We start from the raw sequence: 17,160 nt of genomic DNA, 5'->3' as shown, positions 1-17,160 counted from the left end.
TGCAGACACGTTCTCCTCAGCACTCTCTGCTTTATATTCAGCGTGTCCCGCTTATTTAATCCATCTTTAAAGGCTGTGATCTAGAGAAATAAGAATAAAGAGCAGTCTTGGGGATGTATTCATTTTCATACAACCAAACGTGGTGTTTCCATCTTTCATAGTGGCGTGACCTGCTAGCGTTCTCAGATCTGCTTCTGCAGTATTGTAATGTAGTTGTTTGTTTGGATTTTTTTTTCCTATGTGAAACCTGTGCTTTTTGCTGTGTTATAGCATGAAATGTTTTCAAACTATTTCTTTAATTTGCAAGACCACTTTGCATTTTAATCTTGACCTCCAGCATGCTTATGGTGCTGTCTCAGTTTGGTGTCACCCTCAGATTCACCATGTGCAGTGTGTGTTGCTTGACCTGGGTTGTAAATACATGACTGGACAGGAGCCATGTGAACACGTCCCATTTGATATATTCTTCTGCACTGACCATTCACTATCAGGCCATTAACCACTTCTGGAGTCTGATCTGGATTGTGTTTCTATGGCTTCTGGGTATGCTACAGGATACCCCAAATTATGGATAAGTCATAATGACACGCTCCAAAAAGCCTTACTGAAGTCAACATATATAACATTTGCTGTTTTCCCCATATTCATAAGCCTCCCTGCTCTGATTCAGAAGAAATCAAATTGGTTTGATGCTGCTTTTTCACAAATCCGTTTGGCTGTTGTTCCTTAGGGGTGTGTGTGGGTGTGCATTAAGTGCTTATAACTTCTCGGCATTTTATTGGCATAATCATTCCTTCTCATTTAAAGTGTTTTAAGCTTCAAGCTGGTTGTGCTGTAGCCCTGAAAATCGGGTTTATCTGTCTCAAATAACCTCAGGTGAGAAAAAAGATACTGGAATGACACTTTCCTGGTAAAAATGAACCACACCATACGTTTTTCAAGTATCTTCAGACACCCAAAAAAGCGACTTACTGTAGCGTAATACCAATACAAAACCAGGCATACTACAAAAACAGTCTTATTCTCTTGTTCTTCCCCAAAGGGTGTTCTTTTTTATTGTCTGCTGAAGAGGAATAAGCCGTCTATTCAATGGACAATAAAAAGGAAACCCCCTTGGGTAAGAGAGAACCGAGACAGCTCTGGGGCAGTTCCGACCTGAGGCCTTATCCTATAATCACACACCAAAGCACTTTGGATATTGAGATATTTAGGTATGGCGAGGTTGCTACATAAACTCTCATCGCTTTCCCAGCTGCAGCCAAACTAGTTTCAACATTTTGTTATTTTTTTTAATTTATGGTCAAGTACAAACCCATCTGCCTTTGACAGCTTGTCTTGTTGCTCACAATTCCTAACAAAGCAGAAACACTTCCCACCAATCCTATATAATATTTGGGGGCAAGCCCCAACAGATGTCCTGGGAGGATCTATCTGCACCACAGACCCTGCCGATTGTGTATCACAGCACAACTTCGGGGTGTTCCCATATTGCAGTTCATGTAGACTTTCCCCCAATCACTTCTATTTTCTGTACAAAACAGCACCCCTACCAATATTCCTTGAAGGAACAGGGCACAAAAAGGACACGAATCAGAGCTGGAAGAACAATATTAGAAACCAAAGAGACTTGTTAGGAATGGTTATAGACAAATTTTGTCTTGGTTCATTGTTTACTAATAAACAATTTTACTAACATCTTGTCAATTTGTAGAATGTAATATAAAATGCAACTCTCTGTATCTGGACAGATTTTAGCTTATCTGATCCTTAAAACTGGAATTACTTCTAGTAAAGATAATGAAAATTCAATTTGCATTGATTGCAAAGAGAGTAATTTTGATCTTTTTCTTTTCTTCCTCGGTGTTTGGGCTGTTATTATATATCACTGCTCTATAAACCTTCATAATTACCTCAAAAGGCCAACATACCATCTGGTATGCTCCTCTTTATCACTGGCATAGCAGCTAAACTGTAGCTTAAGTAAAAATACTTTCAATTTAACAGCTCTACTGTTGCATGTGAAGCAATTCTGTACATAAACAGATTCTTTTCAAAGTTCTGCTACCGTTCTTCAAAAAAATCCCATAAATCTGCCTTCAAAACAATAGCAGATAGCAATCTGTCAGTTCTCCGGTAAGCACGAGCTGTCTAACTGCTGTTATTAGCACCTCAAAAAAGACATTTTGCCTGCCTTGCTTGCCAGGAATTCACAATAGCTTGTTAAAGATACTAATACCTATGAACTCCCTAGTCTTTTTAAGTTCAAAGCACTATAAAACCCTGAAATAATCTGCTGCAGCGTTTCCTAGGTTGGCGCTAATTCCTGTTAACAAAACGCGTTTAAAATCTGACATGTTTTGGAGTGTTGACTTTAATCCCTTTCATTTCCATGGTTTTCTTAGCTTGTACTTGCTTTCTCTCCCAGGTTCTGGAATTCACGTACTTTCTTCCCCTCATTCCCAAGGCTGGTGGTCCTGCCTGCTTTGCTGAGCCACAAATACAAGCGGAGCAGAGCAGACACTCTCTTTACACTTGCTTTCTCCGGTTTAATCTTTCTTATCCCAACTTTTATTACTCATTCAGCTTTTCAGCTTCACAGTCTATTAATCTCTCTATGTTTACTATGATGGTTTGGCTGTGCCCTCGAAGTCAGTCAAGCGATGTGGCTTCACATCCATCGCACGTGTATTTTGTCATCCTCTTTTCGTTGAAACGGTGGTCAAAGTCTCATTGAGATTCTTGAAGTATAGATGATCATATGTGTTGCTATAAGCTTGTGTGAGCCAGTCACATCGGAGATGCCAACACCAGCACTAACACTTTGCAAAGAGGGTGATGAGCTTGGTGATGGTTCCCATGTCCCAGGAGCTCAAGTGAATGTGTCCCCACAGTCCATCCTTTTTTCTCCTATAACCCTCGCTTAGCTTTTGATGTATCTCTGAACTGCTCTATTCCCATATTTTGGGATAACTTGCCTTTCAAGGGGGTAGAATTTCAAGTTGGTAATAGTCTGGTCCAGTGTTGATGGGAAAATCATTTGCATTGTTAAGCTTGGATACAACTTGCAAAGCACAATTATCCCATGAGAGTTCTAGACCAGTTGCCTTGTTAATATGTCAACAGTCTCTCTAGCCCAGGCACTCATCCTTCTCCAGCACGATTTAGCTCTCCTCGGAAGAAAACCTCAAACTACCTCCTGTTCCATCACCAGCCGTGTCTGCAAATCCAGCAGTGCCTTGACATCCACCTGTGCAGGGGAAATTCGTCTTCCATTCCATGTACACATTCAGCTGCAACTTATTTGAATTTGGGCCTAACAACCAATTTCGACTTATCTGCTTTCTAACTTTTAGATTAATATTTGATTTGGAGGCAAGATATCTTCACTGAAGCTTGGTTTGGAAAGGGCTTCCTCCAAATCCTTTTGCTCCTCAAAGATCATCTGCCTGTTCAGTGCTCAGTTTTATTGTCTTGCTCTAGCGCAGACCAAACTGACAAAACATTCTGCCACAGCCCTGAGGATGAAGAGGAGACCCTACTGCTAAATGAGAGATGGGTTGCAAGATGGTAAAGCCTTTTGAAGCCTGTGCCACCTTTCCAATGGCGATCATAAAATCATAGAATCGTTTCACTTGGAAGAGACCATCGGGATCATCAAGTCCAACCATAACCTAACCCCACTCCAGCACTAACCCATGTCCCTAAGAACCTTGTCTAAATGTCTTTTAAACCCCTCCAGGGCTGGTGACTCCAGCACTGCCCTGGGCAGCCTCTTCCAATGCCCCACAGCCCTTTGGGGAAGAAATTGTTCCCCAGCTCCAACCTCAACCTCCCTTAAACGGAAGATTAAGTGATACATTGTTTAGAAGCAGCATGCTTAGTTTATATTTAACTAATAATCAATGTATTGTAAATAGGAATCTAAACGATTACAACTAACATCATCAATTATTTTTTAGTATAGATGTGTTGTATGTAAAAATGTTCAACAATTGTAATGCATATGTAATAATGATGTGACTATAAGCAATGCAAGAGCATCCGGTCTTTGGAGCGCTTATGGAGGATGATCCCCAGGGCTGATAAAGTAAAGAATGGTGCTTAACAGTATAATTGACTCCGCTGATAACTTATTTCTTCGTTTCCCACCGTCCCGGGGCGGACGGAAAAGGCGCGAAAGCGCACGCGCCCGCGCGCCCCGTCCCGGCGAGGCGATTGGTGGTGTGGTGCTGCGACGTCATAACCGAGCGCCGCCACCGCCGCGCATCGCCCCTGAGGGGAGCGGGGCTGTCGCCGTCGCCATCGGGCAGCGCTGCGCTTCCCGCCGCCCCTCGCTCTCCCCCGCTGAGGCGGGTCAAGGTGCTTCGGGGGACCGGTGTCCCCCCCGCGGCGTCCCGGTGCGCGGCAGGTGTGTGCGGGGTCCGTGGCGGAGGTGCCGTGAGGGGAGCGGGAGGGAGGCGATGGCGCCGCCCCGCTGCCTGACAGCGCCTGTTTCCGTGGGAACGGGGGTGCTTGCGGGGCAGCGCGGGCTCGGCGGGGCCCTCCGGCCGCTGCCGTGGCTTGGCCGGCGTGTCCCCGAGCTGTGCCCGCTGAGCCCCGCCGCCTCTTGTCCCTCAGGAGCCGCCGGGTCGAGCCGGGCCTGCCCGCCGCAGGCGGGAGCCGGAGGCTGAGGACATGAGTCTCTACAACCTGGACCGGTTTCGCTTCGAGAGGAAGAGGAAAAAAGCGGAGCAGGAGAGCGAGGCCCCCGCGGCCCAGGGTGCTGCTGCGGCGGGGGATGCGGCTGGAGGGGATGAGGATGAAGCCACAGATGACAGCAACGGGCCGGAGACACCGGCCTCAGATGTGACACAGAGAACCGGTGAGTCACAGGGTAGAATAAGAACAGTGCAGGTACTTGTTTTCTTATTGTTTGCTTGTGGGTTTTTTCCCCACTTATTATACAAATGTGTTTTTCTATGCGTTCATATTTCACAGCAATTTCCACAAAAATATCCTTCCTCTGTAGCATCATCTAGGTGTTCCTGTTCCGGTGGGGCGATTGGACTAGATGATCTTTTGAGGTCCCTTCCAGTCTTTGACATTCTGTGATTGTTTTTAACAGTGTTTGCTCTAATTGAACCTGTGCGTTTACGGTCAATTAGAAACAGAATCACACAGAATCACAGAATGGACTGGGTTGGAAAAGACTTCAGAGATCATCGAGTCCAACCCTTGGTCCAACTCTAGTCCATTTATTAGATCATGGCACTAAGTGTCATGTCCAATCTGAGTTTAAAAACCTCCAGGGACGGCAAGTCCACCACCTCCCTGGGCAGCCATTCCAATGCCTGATCACTCTGTCTGCAAAGAATTGCTTTCTAATAGCCAGCCTAAACTTCCCCTGGCAGCTGAAATTATTTCTTTCAGTCGAGGAAACAAACTTCAATTTAAATGTTTGAAGTGTGTTATGTTTTCCTGTTTATTAATCATCTTTACTGATACTTTACACTAATATAGTATCTTCAAAGGGAAAAAGGAAAGCTTTTAGTTGTCTGATAAGTGCAACGCTATGAAGACTTAACCTTTTCACTACAGCCCTAGGCTAGTGCAATGTGCACTATCACAGATAAAACTGAAAAGAAAGAAAACAGTTTATTTTCAGTTGGGCCTGGTTTTGTAAAGAGCTGAGAAACCTGCTGCTGCTTCTCCCAAGGTGACCGTGTTAATAGTTGAGTCGCAGCGTTTGGCCTCTTTTCTGGCTTGTGGTTTTCGTGGAAGTGTGGAAGACTCGTTTGTGTTGTAATTCATTGGTTTGTTTGGCTGACTCACTAGAGATGTGCTGTTTCTGTTTGGATTTATCAGTTAATACTAATAAACAACTGTAATGGCTGTCAACTGCATAATCACCTTCACCGGTAGCTTTTCTGTTGCTGAAGGAGTAAGAATAGAAGAAAAAAAAACAGATTTGTTGCTGATTATTTTATAGTTTTCAGACATTCCGTATAACTTCAGATACAGATGCCAAGGTACAAGTGTTATTGAAGAGGTCAGACAGGCTTGGACTACACATTTAGTCAGTAATGGAGCAACAATATAGGTTGGTGTTTAACTATATTTGTTTTGCGTACAACTTTCCCCTAGTAGAAGACAGTTTACTGTAGTACCTTATCTATGTGATAACAGAGAACCTTTCATGTACAAGGAGGAGCTCGTCTTTTAAAGGTGAGCCGAATCACTATGAGAGGGGACTGATATTTACAATTCCATGAATTTAGGTTTCATGCAGGGTGACTGTTTTCAGTTGACTGGAGTGCTCTCACGTTTACATTAGTAAATATCAGTCAGTGCTTTGTGTTTAAAAGAATATTTTAAAACTCCTCTAAATCTTGGGTGGGGAGTTGCCATTTTGGACTTAAGTAGCCTGTTCGCTAGCAGGATGTTTTGGTGACAGGGAGAACTTCACACAGGAAGCAAGGAACTGTTAGTTGTGGCTTCTACCTTGTGATTTGCAATGGATTGCATGGAAAAACTGGCACTCTGGGGGAGTTTGGCCCCTTGGGAACAGGTGTCATGTGTCTGTTTGTGGTGCAGGAGTTACTGAACACAGGAGAACTGGGCAATCACCAACCGCATGAAGTTCAACAAGGGCAAGTGCCGGATTTTGCACATGGGACACAGCAACCCTGGCTGTACAGACAGACTGGGGGACGAGATGCTGGAAAGCAGCTCCGTGGAGAGGGACTTGGGGGTTCTGGGCAACTGTGAGGTGAACAGGAGCCAAGAGTGTCCCTGGCACCAAGAGGGACCCGTTTCCTGGGTGCAGCTGGGGTGGCCTCACCTGGAGCACTGTGTGTAGGGCTGGGGACACAGGGTAAAAGGAGATAAAGCTACTGGAGAGTGTCCAGAAGAGGGTATGAAGTTGGTGAAGGGTTTAGAGGGGAAGCCGTATGAGGAGCAGTTAAAATCACTTGGTTCCTTCAGCTTGGAGAAGAGGAGACTAAGAGGAGAGCTCCTGGTGGCTACAGCTTCCCCACAAGGGGAGGAGGAGCGCCAGGCGCTGAACTCTTCTGTTTAGTGACCAACAACAGAACCCGAGGGAATGGCAGAAGATGTGCCAGGGGAGGGTCAGGTTGGACATGTGGAAAAGGTTCTTTACCCAGAGGGTGCTGAACACTGGAACAGGCTCCCCAGGGAGGTGTCACGGCCCCAAGCCTGACAGCGTTCAAGAAGAGACTGGACAACGTCCTCAGACACACGGTGTGAACTGTGGGGTTGTCCTGTGAAGGGACAGGAATTGGACTCAGTGATCCTGGTAGGTCCCTTCCAGCTCAGGACATTCTGTGATTCTATGACTCAGACCCTGTGGTCCCTCCCAGGCTGCGTCACCTGCCTGCTCGCTCATCCCTGGATGTCCTCGCTCCCTCCTTGGCCCACACCGGCTGTCACTTGGCTTTCCACTCACTTTGGTCCTTCCAGCTGCTGGCAGCCTACACATGGGCCCCTGTGACCCCAGGTCCTCACTCAGGCTGCTGGAGCTTCGACCCCCCTGTGCACCCAGACGACGTTCCCCTCACCCATGAAAGCAGCTAGAAGAGGATTTTAACAAGAAGACAGAGCTGACTATGGTGATCACAAAGGAGTCATGGCCAGACAAGTATACTGACCTGTCTACATGTAACCGACCGCTGTTACCCCCTTGTCACTCTATTTTCTCTTCACTTGTTTCCCTTTAAACCATTTTCATCCCTTCACTTCCCCACCTTCTCTTTCTCCCCTTTAACATCCCACAGCAAGTTTTGTATGAGCCTAAAAAGCTCTTACCAGCATCTCATAATAAGTACTGAAGAAACAGGAGCTCCTCACTGTTCATTGCATTGTAAAATGAGTGAGAACACAGAGCAAGAGAGAACAGGTAGAAAAGGCCTCAAAATTAAAGAAATAATAGCTATGGTTCGTTAAGAACCTCAATGAAGGGTGCCAGACAGTAATATGCTCTGAACTGGCGTTGCAGATGGGTGAAAAAGAATCTCCACACTCATTTCCTACACCACAGAGCTTTGAATCATAAGAAAACAGACCAAAACAATTACACGGGGAAGGTGCAGAAGGTTCAGCTACAAAACTCCTGGGAGAGTTGAGTTTTAATGATGACAATTGTCAGTGTAAGTCCTCATGTAAGAGGATTTTACATCCTCATAATGCAAATACAGCATCATGGGGCATCCTCTCCCTTCTAGGGTCAGTCCTTTCTTAAAACTCATGTGCCTGTGATCCCAGCACCATAATAACCATAATTTCAGCTGGAAATAAAGGTAGTTTCTTCTGCCTCCATTCACTGACACAGAAACTTGCTGAGCCAAGTTACTACAGAGCATAACACCAGTTTTCAAAGCTGATTTGCCAGCAGAGATTAGACACAGAAGTGGCTGGAATAAATTCACCTGATCATCAAATGCAGAAATGAGCTGCACAGTGTCTAATTCCTTCATCTGTGATAAAAGGCTACAATTTTAGTTGTCATAAAGATCTAAATCCTTTCTATCACATGATAGAGGATTATGGTAATGATTTTTTTAAAGAGGCAGAAGTATCACTTTGTACAGTAATCTTGTCTTGAAAAGCTCATACATGTGTAAACTTAGGAAGGCCTAAAAATTACTAATTGTGAAGCAGTTACATACTGTCGCAAGACAAGACTCCCTGCAACCAAGACCAACAAGTTGGCTGTAGAAAGTTTCTCTCCTCCTGTCTGTGTCCACATTTGAAAGGAGATTTGTTGAGCAAAAGAGACCTTTGAGAACACATCAAGCATTTTTATTAGATTTAAACATAAAGGTGCGGGTGAACTTGTTTCAGCTCTCTAGCAAAGAAAAATAAAGCAGAAAAATTCTGAAGGTGATGAGGTTGGGCTGAGCAAGGGCTATCGCAATAGGAGAGAAATATGAGATGCATAAAAAGATGTAAATGGAAATATCAAAACAGGGCTATAAGAAACATGAGAAGTTCACATCTCTACTGAATTAACAGAATGGATCAAGCCGGTTTTCATGACCTTTGCCTTGTAGGTCAGACTATATTCCAATACATTCCTCCTGCAAGTAGCGTGACACCCAAGTGCCAGGTAAACACGACACCTTGCTAAGAAGTAGCCTTATTGTTTTATTTTGTTTGTCCGAACAAACAACAGCACGAAAAGTTTCCGAAAATAACAGTCTTAAAAATAATTTTATTCTTTGCAATATAAACCTTGTAAGAGTTTTAGATTTAACTAAAAAGGATTTACAGGTTCACATGGTAATTTCTCCTTTTATTTTAAATAGCAGTCAGTATCCAGTCTTCATGACAACTCCTGACTCTTACAAGTACCATTATCCAGGCTTCATGACAACTCCTAACTCCTACAAATATCAAATGTTGAGTTACCTGGAAAAAGCATTCTCCCTCTAAAATAAAAAGCACTATTTCCTTCTTCACGTCCTCCACCTGCTCCACTGAACACAATCCGTTATTATTGGGGGGGTGGGAAGAGAACAGAAATTGCATATGTAAGGAGGAGTCCTCATCTTTAAAGCAAATTATACACTTGTAGAGTAGTAACAGATGAAACAGTTATAGCATGTAATTATTGGAGGCGGTTAAAAGGACTATTAAGGGGATGCCTGCAATTGTAAGACCAGCGTTTGACTCTTAAGGCCAAAAATAAGAAAGACAGAAATGTCCCTAAGTGGAGATGTGACTTACGCTCGCTCCAGCCCTTCAACCAGTGTTAAGCTCCATTTTCAAGTTCTTTTCTTTCTTTTCATTAGTGTGCCATGTACCATTTGGTACCATATTTTCTTTTAGTTTGTTGAGGACGTTTCCCTTTCAAAGCCAGCATCACCTGGTAGTTCCCCATGTCAGCAAACTGCGTGTACTTCTGGGATTTATCTTTGTTTCCATCAGATGCTGCCACAGTGAGTTATTTTAGATTTATTTTCTACGAGATTATTTTCATACAGAAAATGCTTCTCCGCAGCTGTCGTGTTCCCTGCTCCACGCGTTCTCCTTCCTCTCTTCACTCATATGCCTCCAGGGTCCATAATTTGTCTGGTCTTAAACAAAACTACTCGGCTTACCAACCGTTTTCTTCTTTCCAGCTCTGGCTGTGAAAATGGTAAAGTGGTAGAAAGGAATGAAGTCTTCACTGTGCGGAACTGCTGCACCGGCTCGGGCTACATATGGTTCTTGGCTCATACCTTTTGCAAAACGCCTTGAGTGCTTTTCTTCAATAACTGACATGAAATAGCACACTTAAGAGGTGGCGATAGGCGTCCAGCTATTTTGTTCGGTTTAATTATATCAATAGTCTGGCTGCTTATGCTTTTGGTTCTCTTACAAGCATGTTCAGAACTGAAAAATTAAGGACATGCTAATGTACACATAGTGGGTCAGTTCATTGAAAGTCATATATGATCCGTGTGATGTCTTCGCAGTGACTTACCCTGGTTATGTATAGATTTTCTATATCCTGATGCTTTGTATATAACACAACATATGCTAAGTTTGCTTATTAAGAATCGTCTGGAGTATAATGTGGAAAAGACTGGCTAAATAGATTATATCTCTGTAGGAGTTGCAACTTATCTATCAGTTCCTCAGTGTAGCTTCCTGATTTTCTGCAGTGTAACAGTGATGTTCCCGTTCCGAAAAGCTATCGAGACAAGCAGATCGCAAATCAACCATCAGATACACCACTATGTTTCTATATGTGTCCTGGTCAGCCTGGAAATAGTTCAGAGAGTTTTGACGATTATTCATTTTTCCAAAAGTAAAAATGTATTTATAAGTAGTTATTAACCTAAAATACGTGATCTCTTAAACTTTGTACTATAAAAATGATTTGTTTGATGTAAGAGGGCTGAGGATTTTTTGCCAGGTAACTTACCTCTTTAGGGAACACAGCTTACAGAAATTTTCTGTGTAAGTTCTGTTTAAGTGGTTGCTGTGTATAAGGAAGAAATCATAGGTATCTAATATTCTATGTAGGGATCAATATTTGAAGTCATAACTCGTTGTTTCCTGTCTTTTCTCCTATTGAAATGGCTTGCAGAATACTCCGCTGTCCCAGAAACTCCTGAAGCCAAGAGGACGAGGAAACAATCTTATTTCAAGCCCCGCAGGGGGGTAAAGTTCCTCGATGGGTCTTCAGACAGCGACAACGACGAACCGAGAAACTTCTGTGCTGCGAAAGAAAACAGGGCTCCAAGGAGAAACGTAGCTGTAATGTATGTTTAAGCCAGTTTTCTGTGATGTTGATGCGACCCGAAGCATTGTTCTAAATTGAAATACTGAACCGAGACTCAGGGGTTGGGTTCTGGTTTACTGCTTTGTGATTCACCTGCCCCTCCGTAAATTTTACAGGGTTTCCAGCTCTTAAGCCGTTTTCTCAGAGAAGATGCTTAAGAGGGAGGAGTTGTGTGATGTTGAATGATACATGTGATGTTACTTACACGTTTGTGTATTTGCCCCTCTGAAATCCTTTTAATGGCACTTGAAAGCTTAACCATAAAATATTTACTTTGTTAGTTTTTAACTATAGTAGAGTTTAGTTTATTTCATATTTTTTTCTGAAACCATAGAGGACAGGGAAGCAAATAGAGCTTCAGTGTGCAATATAAGAGTTCCTGAGCTAAAGGTGAGGATTAGTTGCATGCCATGTTTGCTGTGCTTAGTGACAACTTTTTTTTAGTAGTTTGGAAACTTATATTTTTGAATAAGCTGGGAGGGAGGAGAATAGTGTGCAAGAGTCATTGTGTGGGTGCTGAAAAGGCAGCACGGAGAGTGCAGGAGAGACAAGATGTGGACAGACACCTCACACACCATTGGAGCGTTTTAAAGAAACCCCTGCTAGTTATACGTCTGTGCAACTGAAACGTGGGAATCGTCTGTGCCCCTTCAATGTTGTTGTGCTAAGCAAAACAAGGTGGCTCAACCTGCTTTTTTTGATAGTCTGACTGAACTAGTTTTTGAAGAAATTGTATGGGAGTAGCAACCTTGCCAGGTGAAGTCTCTTGTCAGATTTTCAAGCGTGATGCAGAGCATGGAGTTACGGGAGCTCGTCAGCAGAAATTCAAGAATGCCTTTCCGTGCTGCTGTTATCTGAAGTGCTCCCCTGAAGGTTCAACTTAAGGCAGATAGTAAGAAAAAAAGAAATACTGGTTAGCAGAGGGAAGTCCCGTTTCTGCCTCTGGTTGAAGCTGTAGATTGTGCAAGGATACCGAGACGGCAAGCTGAACTCTAAGGCAAGGTTTTGTGGGTCAGTCATACTCGCGTAGCAGCTAAATGAGCGTTTCTTCACGCTTGATAAAAACGTGATTATGCAGAGAGGACAAGATTTATGTGTGCAACTCCAGCTTTGTTGGCAAGCATCTAGATGTGAATCCCCGATAGGAAAGGATAAGGTAATTGCACTGTTACCATTTCCATTTTGATTGATTTTTTTGTTTTTAGATGCAGGTTATACAGAAACTTTTTCTTATCAAGGCAAAAAGATCTGAAATATGCTAATAGAATTTTAATTTTCCATTTCACTAAGACTTTTTTTAAAGCGGATGCTAGATTCACCTTCTGCAGCTTACAGCTACATGACCTGCTGGATTGAAGAGGAATTTGGGTTCTTTTTTGTTGAGAGGATGTTTATTTTTCACTTTGAGAAGCACAACTAGAGAGTCCACGGGGCTGCATGTGCCTTTTGAACAGGACAGGGCAAAAGGATTGTTGATGAACGGTTGTCTCAAAACAGTGTGTGTCTTCTACCTAAGTGGCACGTTGCTCCTGTTTTTCAGAGTTGTAACTGTGAAAGAAAGATACAGTGAGGAAAACCGGTTTTATTTTTAGTCTTTTACCTATATCTGTCTAAAGAGACTTGTAGGCAAGCCTTTCTGGTGGTGAAGACCCTCCGAAATGGCAAAATCGGTACAGTTCAATTAATTTTCATTCAAGAAAAGAGATTTTTCTGTGTCTATGGAGGGCAGTAGGGTGGGAGACCTGTGCTTACGTTGTCCTGTCTGTGCAACTGACTCTCATGAACAATGTACAGGGATTGCTTTTCCTGTAGCTTGGCTCTGATAATAAATCTTCCAGTAAATTCAGGCCTCTTTTCAGAAAGCTTCTTCCCATGTTTACTTGTTTAAGATGTTGCAGAAGGATCTTTGAATTTTCTGTGCTGAGAACCAGGACAGAGGGTTGATGCTGCACTGGGGAAACTTTTACAAAGGACTTACTCACATCTGTTTATCTTTTGGACAAATACCTACTAACGAGTCTGTCTGAGACAAACTTGAGATGCTCTGATGTTATTCAAGTAGCTGAAATGACGAAACGTATAAGGATGGTGTTGCTGAATAGCAAGTGACCTTTTACAGCACAGTATGAGAGTAAGTCGTGCTATTTCTAGTAGAGTAAACCAAAAATGAATTCTTTTTCTCCCCGTCTGTCCATCATAGCTCTGAACAATCTGACGATGATCAGGATGAAGACGAACGACCCCAGTTGGCCTTTGTGAACGGGGGGGATCAGCCCCCGGCTGTGAAAAAGGGCGCAGAGGAAAACACCAGAGATGCAAAGATCCAAACGCTGAAGGAGCCTTTTTCACGGAGAAGTGACCAAGAACTACTACAAGTAATAATCCCCCGTTCTTTTGATTTATTTCGATGGCTATTTTGTGGGCAGTATTGCTAAGCTTGTGCTTTATTCGAGGAAATAACCTCAATTCGTATTAGCAAAAAGGTATGCTAGTATTTTAGGGGAACTGCAGCCATATCACGTTTCCATATACATTTGCATGCATACACATTTATTAATATATAAAAATGAATATATATACATACACACTTTCATATGTGTGTATATATATATATACACCTTGAGATCAACTCAGCAACAGTGAATTCCAGTGTATAGAAAATTTTTCTATTATCTTTTTCTGTCGTGACGTTTAATCTTAATTAAGCTGTCTTGCTTGAAAACTATTGCTAACTGCAGCTAACAGATGAAATAAAGAATGAGTGAAATCATTGCCGTCTTCTCCAGTAAATGAAACATTGCACCCTTGCACTTAGGAGGTCTAATACTCAAAAGCCTCTAGTAGCTCCAATTCAGCAAAAAGAGAGTAAGTTTGAATTTGTTCTGATTATGCTGACATGTGAACCTGAGATACTTTTGACCCTTGTCCAATGTACAGTACAAATCTACAGTAACATTATGGTAACTGACTACAGTAAAATATCGTCAGTACAGTAAAACAGATTTTTAGCAAGGTTACTTTTCAGTGCTGATGCGTAACCAGGTTTTTACTGGCTTTAGTTTTCAAAGCTACATGCGTTCAAATTAATCTCTGAAGTTTTCTGGTCGTTGGAATGCCATTAAAGGCTATTAGGGAAAAATCATGAGCCTTTTCAAAAGCAAATTATCTCACTTGCAAAAAGCGTTCTGAAAGTCTCAACATCCAAATAATTTGTAAAAGTGATCTATTTGGAGATGACATGTGGGTGGAGAAATAATCCAGGACTGCAAGGAAGGGCAGATAAACTCGGGGGCATGTTCTCAATTTTGTGCGTGTACTTTCAGGAAATGGACCAATGTGACATACCAGGATACAGACATTTTATGGGTTAAAAGATTAGGTTTTTGGAGCATCTGGTTTTGTGAAAAAGCTTTTAAGTAAACCTGCTTGGTATGTTAGTGAAGTAGGAAAAAAAGCAATGATAAATGAGATTGTATTAAAAATGTTTTCCTGTAGGTTTTTTAAAGTGTTTCCAAGTGATCAGTCTAGCTAATTTGATACCTGATAATTGCGTTATTGGATTTTATAATACATGTATTTTGGGGGTGTTTTTTAAAGCGCATTTCAATCAGGCTGATTGACGATAGTCCTGCTCTGTTCAACTGCATCGAATCCGCCACTTAACAGTTAATTTGTTGGGTTTCTTTGCAGTCAACTGAACCAACGCGCACAAGGGATGAACCCGTAGCTGCTGCTTTGAAGTTCAATGATGAAGGTATGTATTACAAAAAGAAAGGAAAAAGGGGGCAAAGCAAACTTTAGAAGCCATAGATAATTCAGTGAAGTAAACCTGGCTGGGAATTATTTAAAAAGTGGTAAAGCATCTGTTAAAAGTTATACTACTGCTTGTTTATTGTAATAACACGAAACTGAAATGAAGATGGAAAGAGGCTGCAGACCAAAATTCCAAAAGACAACAAAAAAGGTGAATTTTTTCTGTGATGCTTAGAATTGCTTTACATGTGGCTCCTTAAGTGATTTATGTTCTTGCTGGTTCCTTCTTTGCCCAGAAGTTGAGGCCAATAGTGATGGGTTAGCAATAGTAATTCTGAATATGAGAAATCCAAAGGTGTGGAAAAAATATACTGGAGTGTGTAGCCACTCATAACTAGATATTATTTGTGTCAAGACCCGTCACAATTTGCTCTTCAGGTTGACTTCAAGCCTTGCTTGTAATTCTGAATAAGGATATTGAGGATATTGACAAATACCAATGGTTCTCTAGCAAAACATCCTCTGGACCATCCACTTGAGCCCTCGGAGCTTCTTTAGGGTTATTTGTTCTGCATCGGAATTTCTGCACTCTCATGCTCTTATTAAAACAAATCCCTAAACAAACAAAACCCCAACACAAGGAATCATAGAGTGGTTTGGGTTGGAAGGAACCTTCAAAGTTCAGTTGTCCATGGTTTTCCTGAGAAAACCGCACGGTTTGGATACAACAGAAAAAGCAATTTATGATCGCTCTTGATTGTTTTAGTTGTTCTAAGTGGTTCATATATTTTTTTCATGCAATATCATGTGGATTTGGACACATTATGTCCAGGAAGCTCATGTGCTGAGGGAGAGCAGTTTTACTCTGTTTCTAAATTAGAAGACTTTTTGCTAACTTGGTTCTGCCTATTGTACTTATTTGGATTTTCTGATTTTTCCCTTCCTGGAAGACTCTGATTACTTTTCAAGGGTTTTGATTAATCTTAAACCAATTGTAGCTAATAGACGTCCTTAACTTCGTTGCAGTTCGCAGCGTTTGAACTAAACCACTTTGATTTCTGGTATGTAGGCCCTGCCTTTTGGCCATTTTTGTGTTGATCTAAAAACTGTTTCACATCCTTTCCGTATGAGCCCACAGAAAAATCTTTTTGGCAGCCAAATTCTCTCTAATCACAGCTGTTTGATAAAATATTTAGTTAGGAGTAAGCATGCCTGAGAGTGATGGTATAAATCACCTCATTTTGGACACATTTTTTAAAAATGGAGACATCACTGAACATCTGCTTATCTCTGTCAGTTTGGGATACGCTTTACTTGTTGTGAAGTGTTGAGTGTGTGAGAGGTCAGGGACAAGACACAGTTTGTATTTATAGCTTGAATCCAGTAGTTGGACGTAGCTAAAACATGAAGCGTTGCAGGTGACTTATAGGTATGAAGATTAGACGTGACACACTGAAAATATGCACGTGAATGAAAGTTGTAAAGTTACAGTAATTCCTACTGCTTGTGGTTTGTCTCTGGTGGTGTTTCCTATACCTTTTGAAAACCATCATATCAGGGAGGGTGCTCCTTGAAACCTTATGTAAACCTAAACGACTTTCTTTTCTAGTAGCAGGGGAAGTCACATTAATAAATTTGGGTGTTTTTTGTAGTGGTAGCAGCAAATAATAGTGGAAGCAATTACAGATGCCTCTCGTAATTTTGAAACCCTGGAGCTGCTTTTCTCATTGCTCGTTAATCATAAAATGTATAGAGATACCCGGGATTCCTCTGGAAGGCCCCTCCACCCCAGGGGTGGTTCCATCCAGCAGTAAGAGAGTTTCTTCATCCCCTCAGCAGGAAGGAATAATCAACTACCTAGCAAAGTGAATATCTTCACAAAGTTGGGATATCTTTATGTTGTTTGCAGGTCTCGTAAGACCACAGGTCGATTTCTGAATAACTCTGTGTTGATCGGGTCCAGACACCAGGGTTATCCAGATCCTTTGCTCCAGTTTAATTGCTTCTAAAATTGCGCTTTCTTCAAAGGCTATTGAGTGCTCAGCCCACGACTTCAAACCAGGGAGATCTTTGAAATACTCTCATATAGAACCCATGTATGTTTTAGGGCAAAGAGGTTTTCAGGGGTCACTGTTCATATT

The 17,160-nt window shown here is 42.2% G+C and overlaps 1 protein-coding gene across 2 annotated transcripts in view; it reads left to right on the top strand.

Moving 5' to 3' along the window:
- The first annotated feature begins 4,262 nt into the window (after positions 1–4,262).
- SMARCAD1 (SNF2 related chromatin remodeling ATPase with DExD box 1) overlaps positions 4,263–17,160 on the top strand; it is a 33,426-nt gene continuing 20,528 nt past the window's right edge. For both annotated transcript variants that reach the window (XM_082050936.1, XM_082050935.1), the window contains exons 1-5: positions 4,263–4,408; positions 4,618–4,861; positions 11,072–11,246; positions 13,467–13,641; positions 14,957–15,020. In XM_082050936.1, the coding sequence (XP_081907062.1) occupies positions 4,675–4,861; positions 11,072–11,246; positions 13,467–13,641; positions 14,957–15,020 (601 nt within the window). In that variant the 5' untranslated portion in view covers positions 4,263–4,408; positions 4,618–4,674. The remainder of the gene's footprint in view (positions 4,409–4,617; positions 4,862–11,071; positions 11,247–13,466; positions 13,642–14,956; positions 15,021–17,160) is intronic.

This window comes from Streptopelia decaocto (assembly GCF_964273445.1).
Source record: "Streptopelia decaocto genome assembly, chromosome: 4".
In the NCBI taxonomy this organism is placed as follows: Eukaryota; Metazoa; Chordata; class Aves; order Columbiformes; family Columbidae; genus Streptopelia; species Streptopelia decaocto.
The sequence above is the reverse complement of the archived record's forward strand: the minus strand, read 5'-3'. Positions and strand labels throughout refer to the sequence as shown.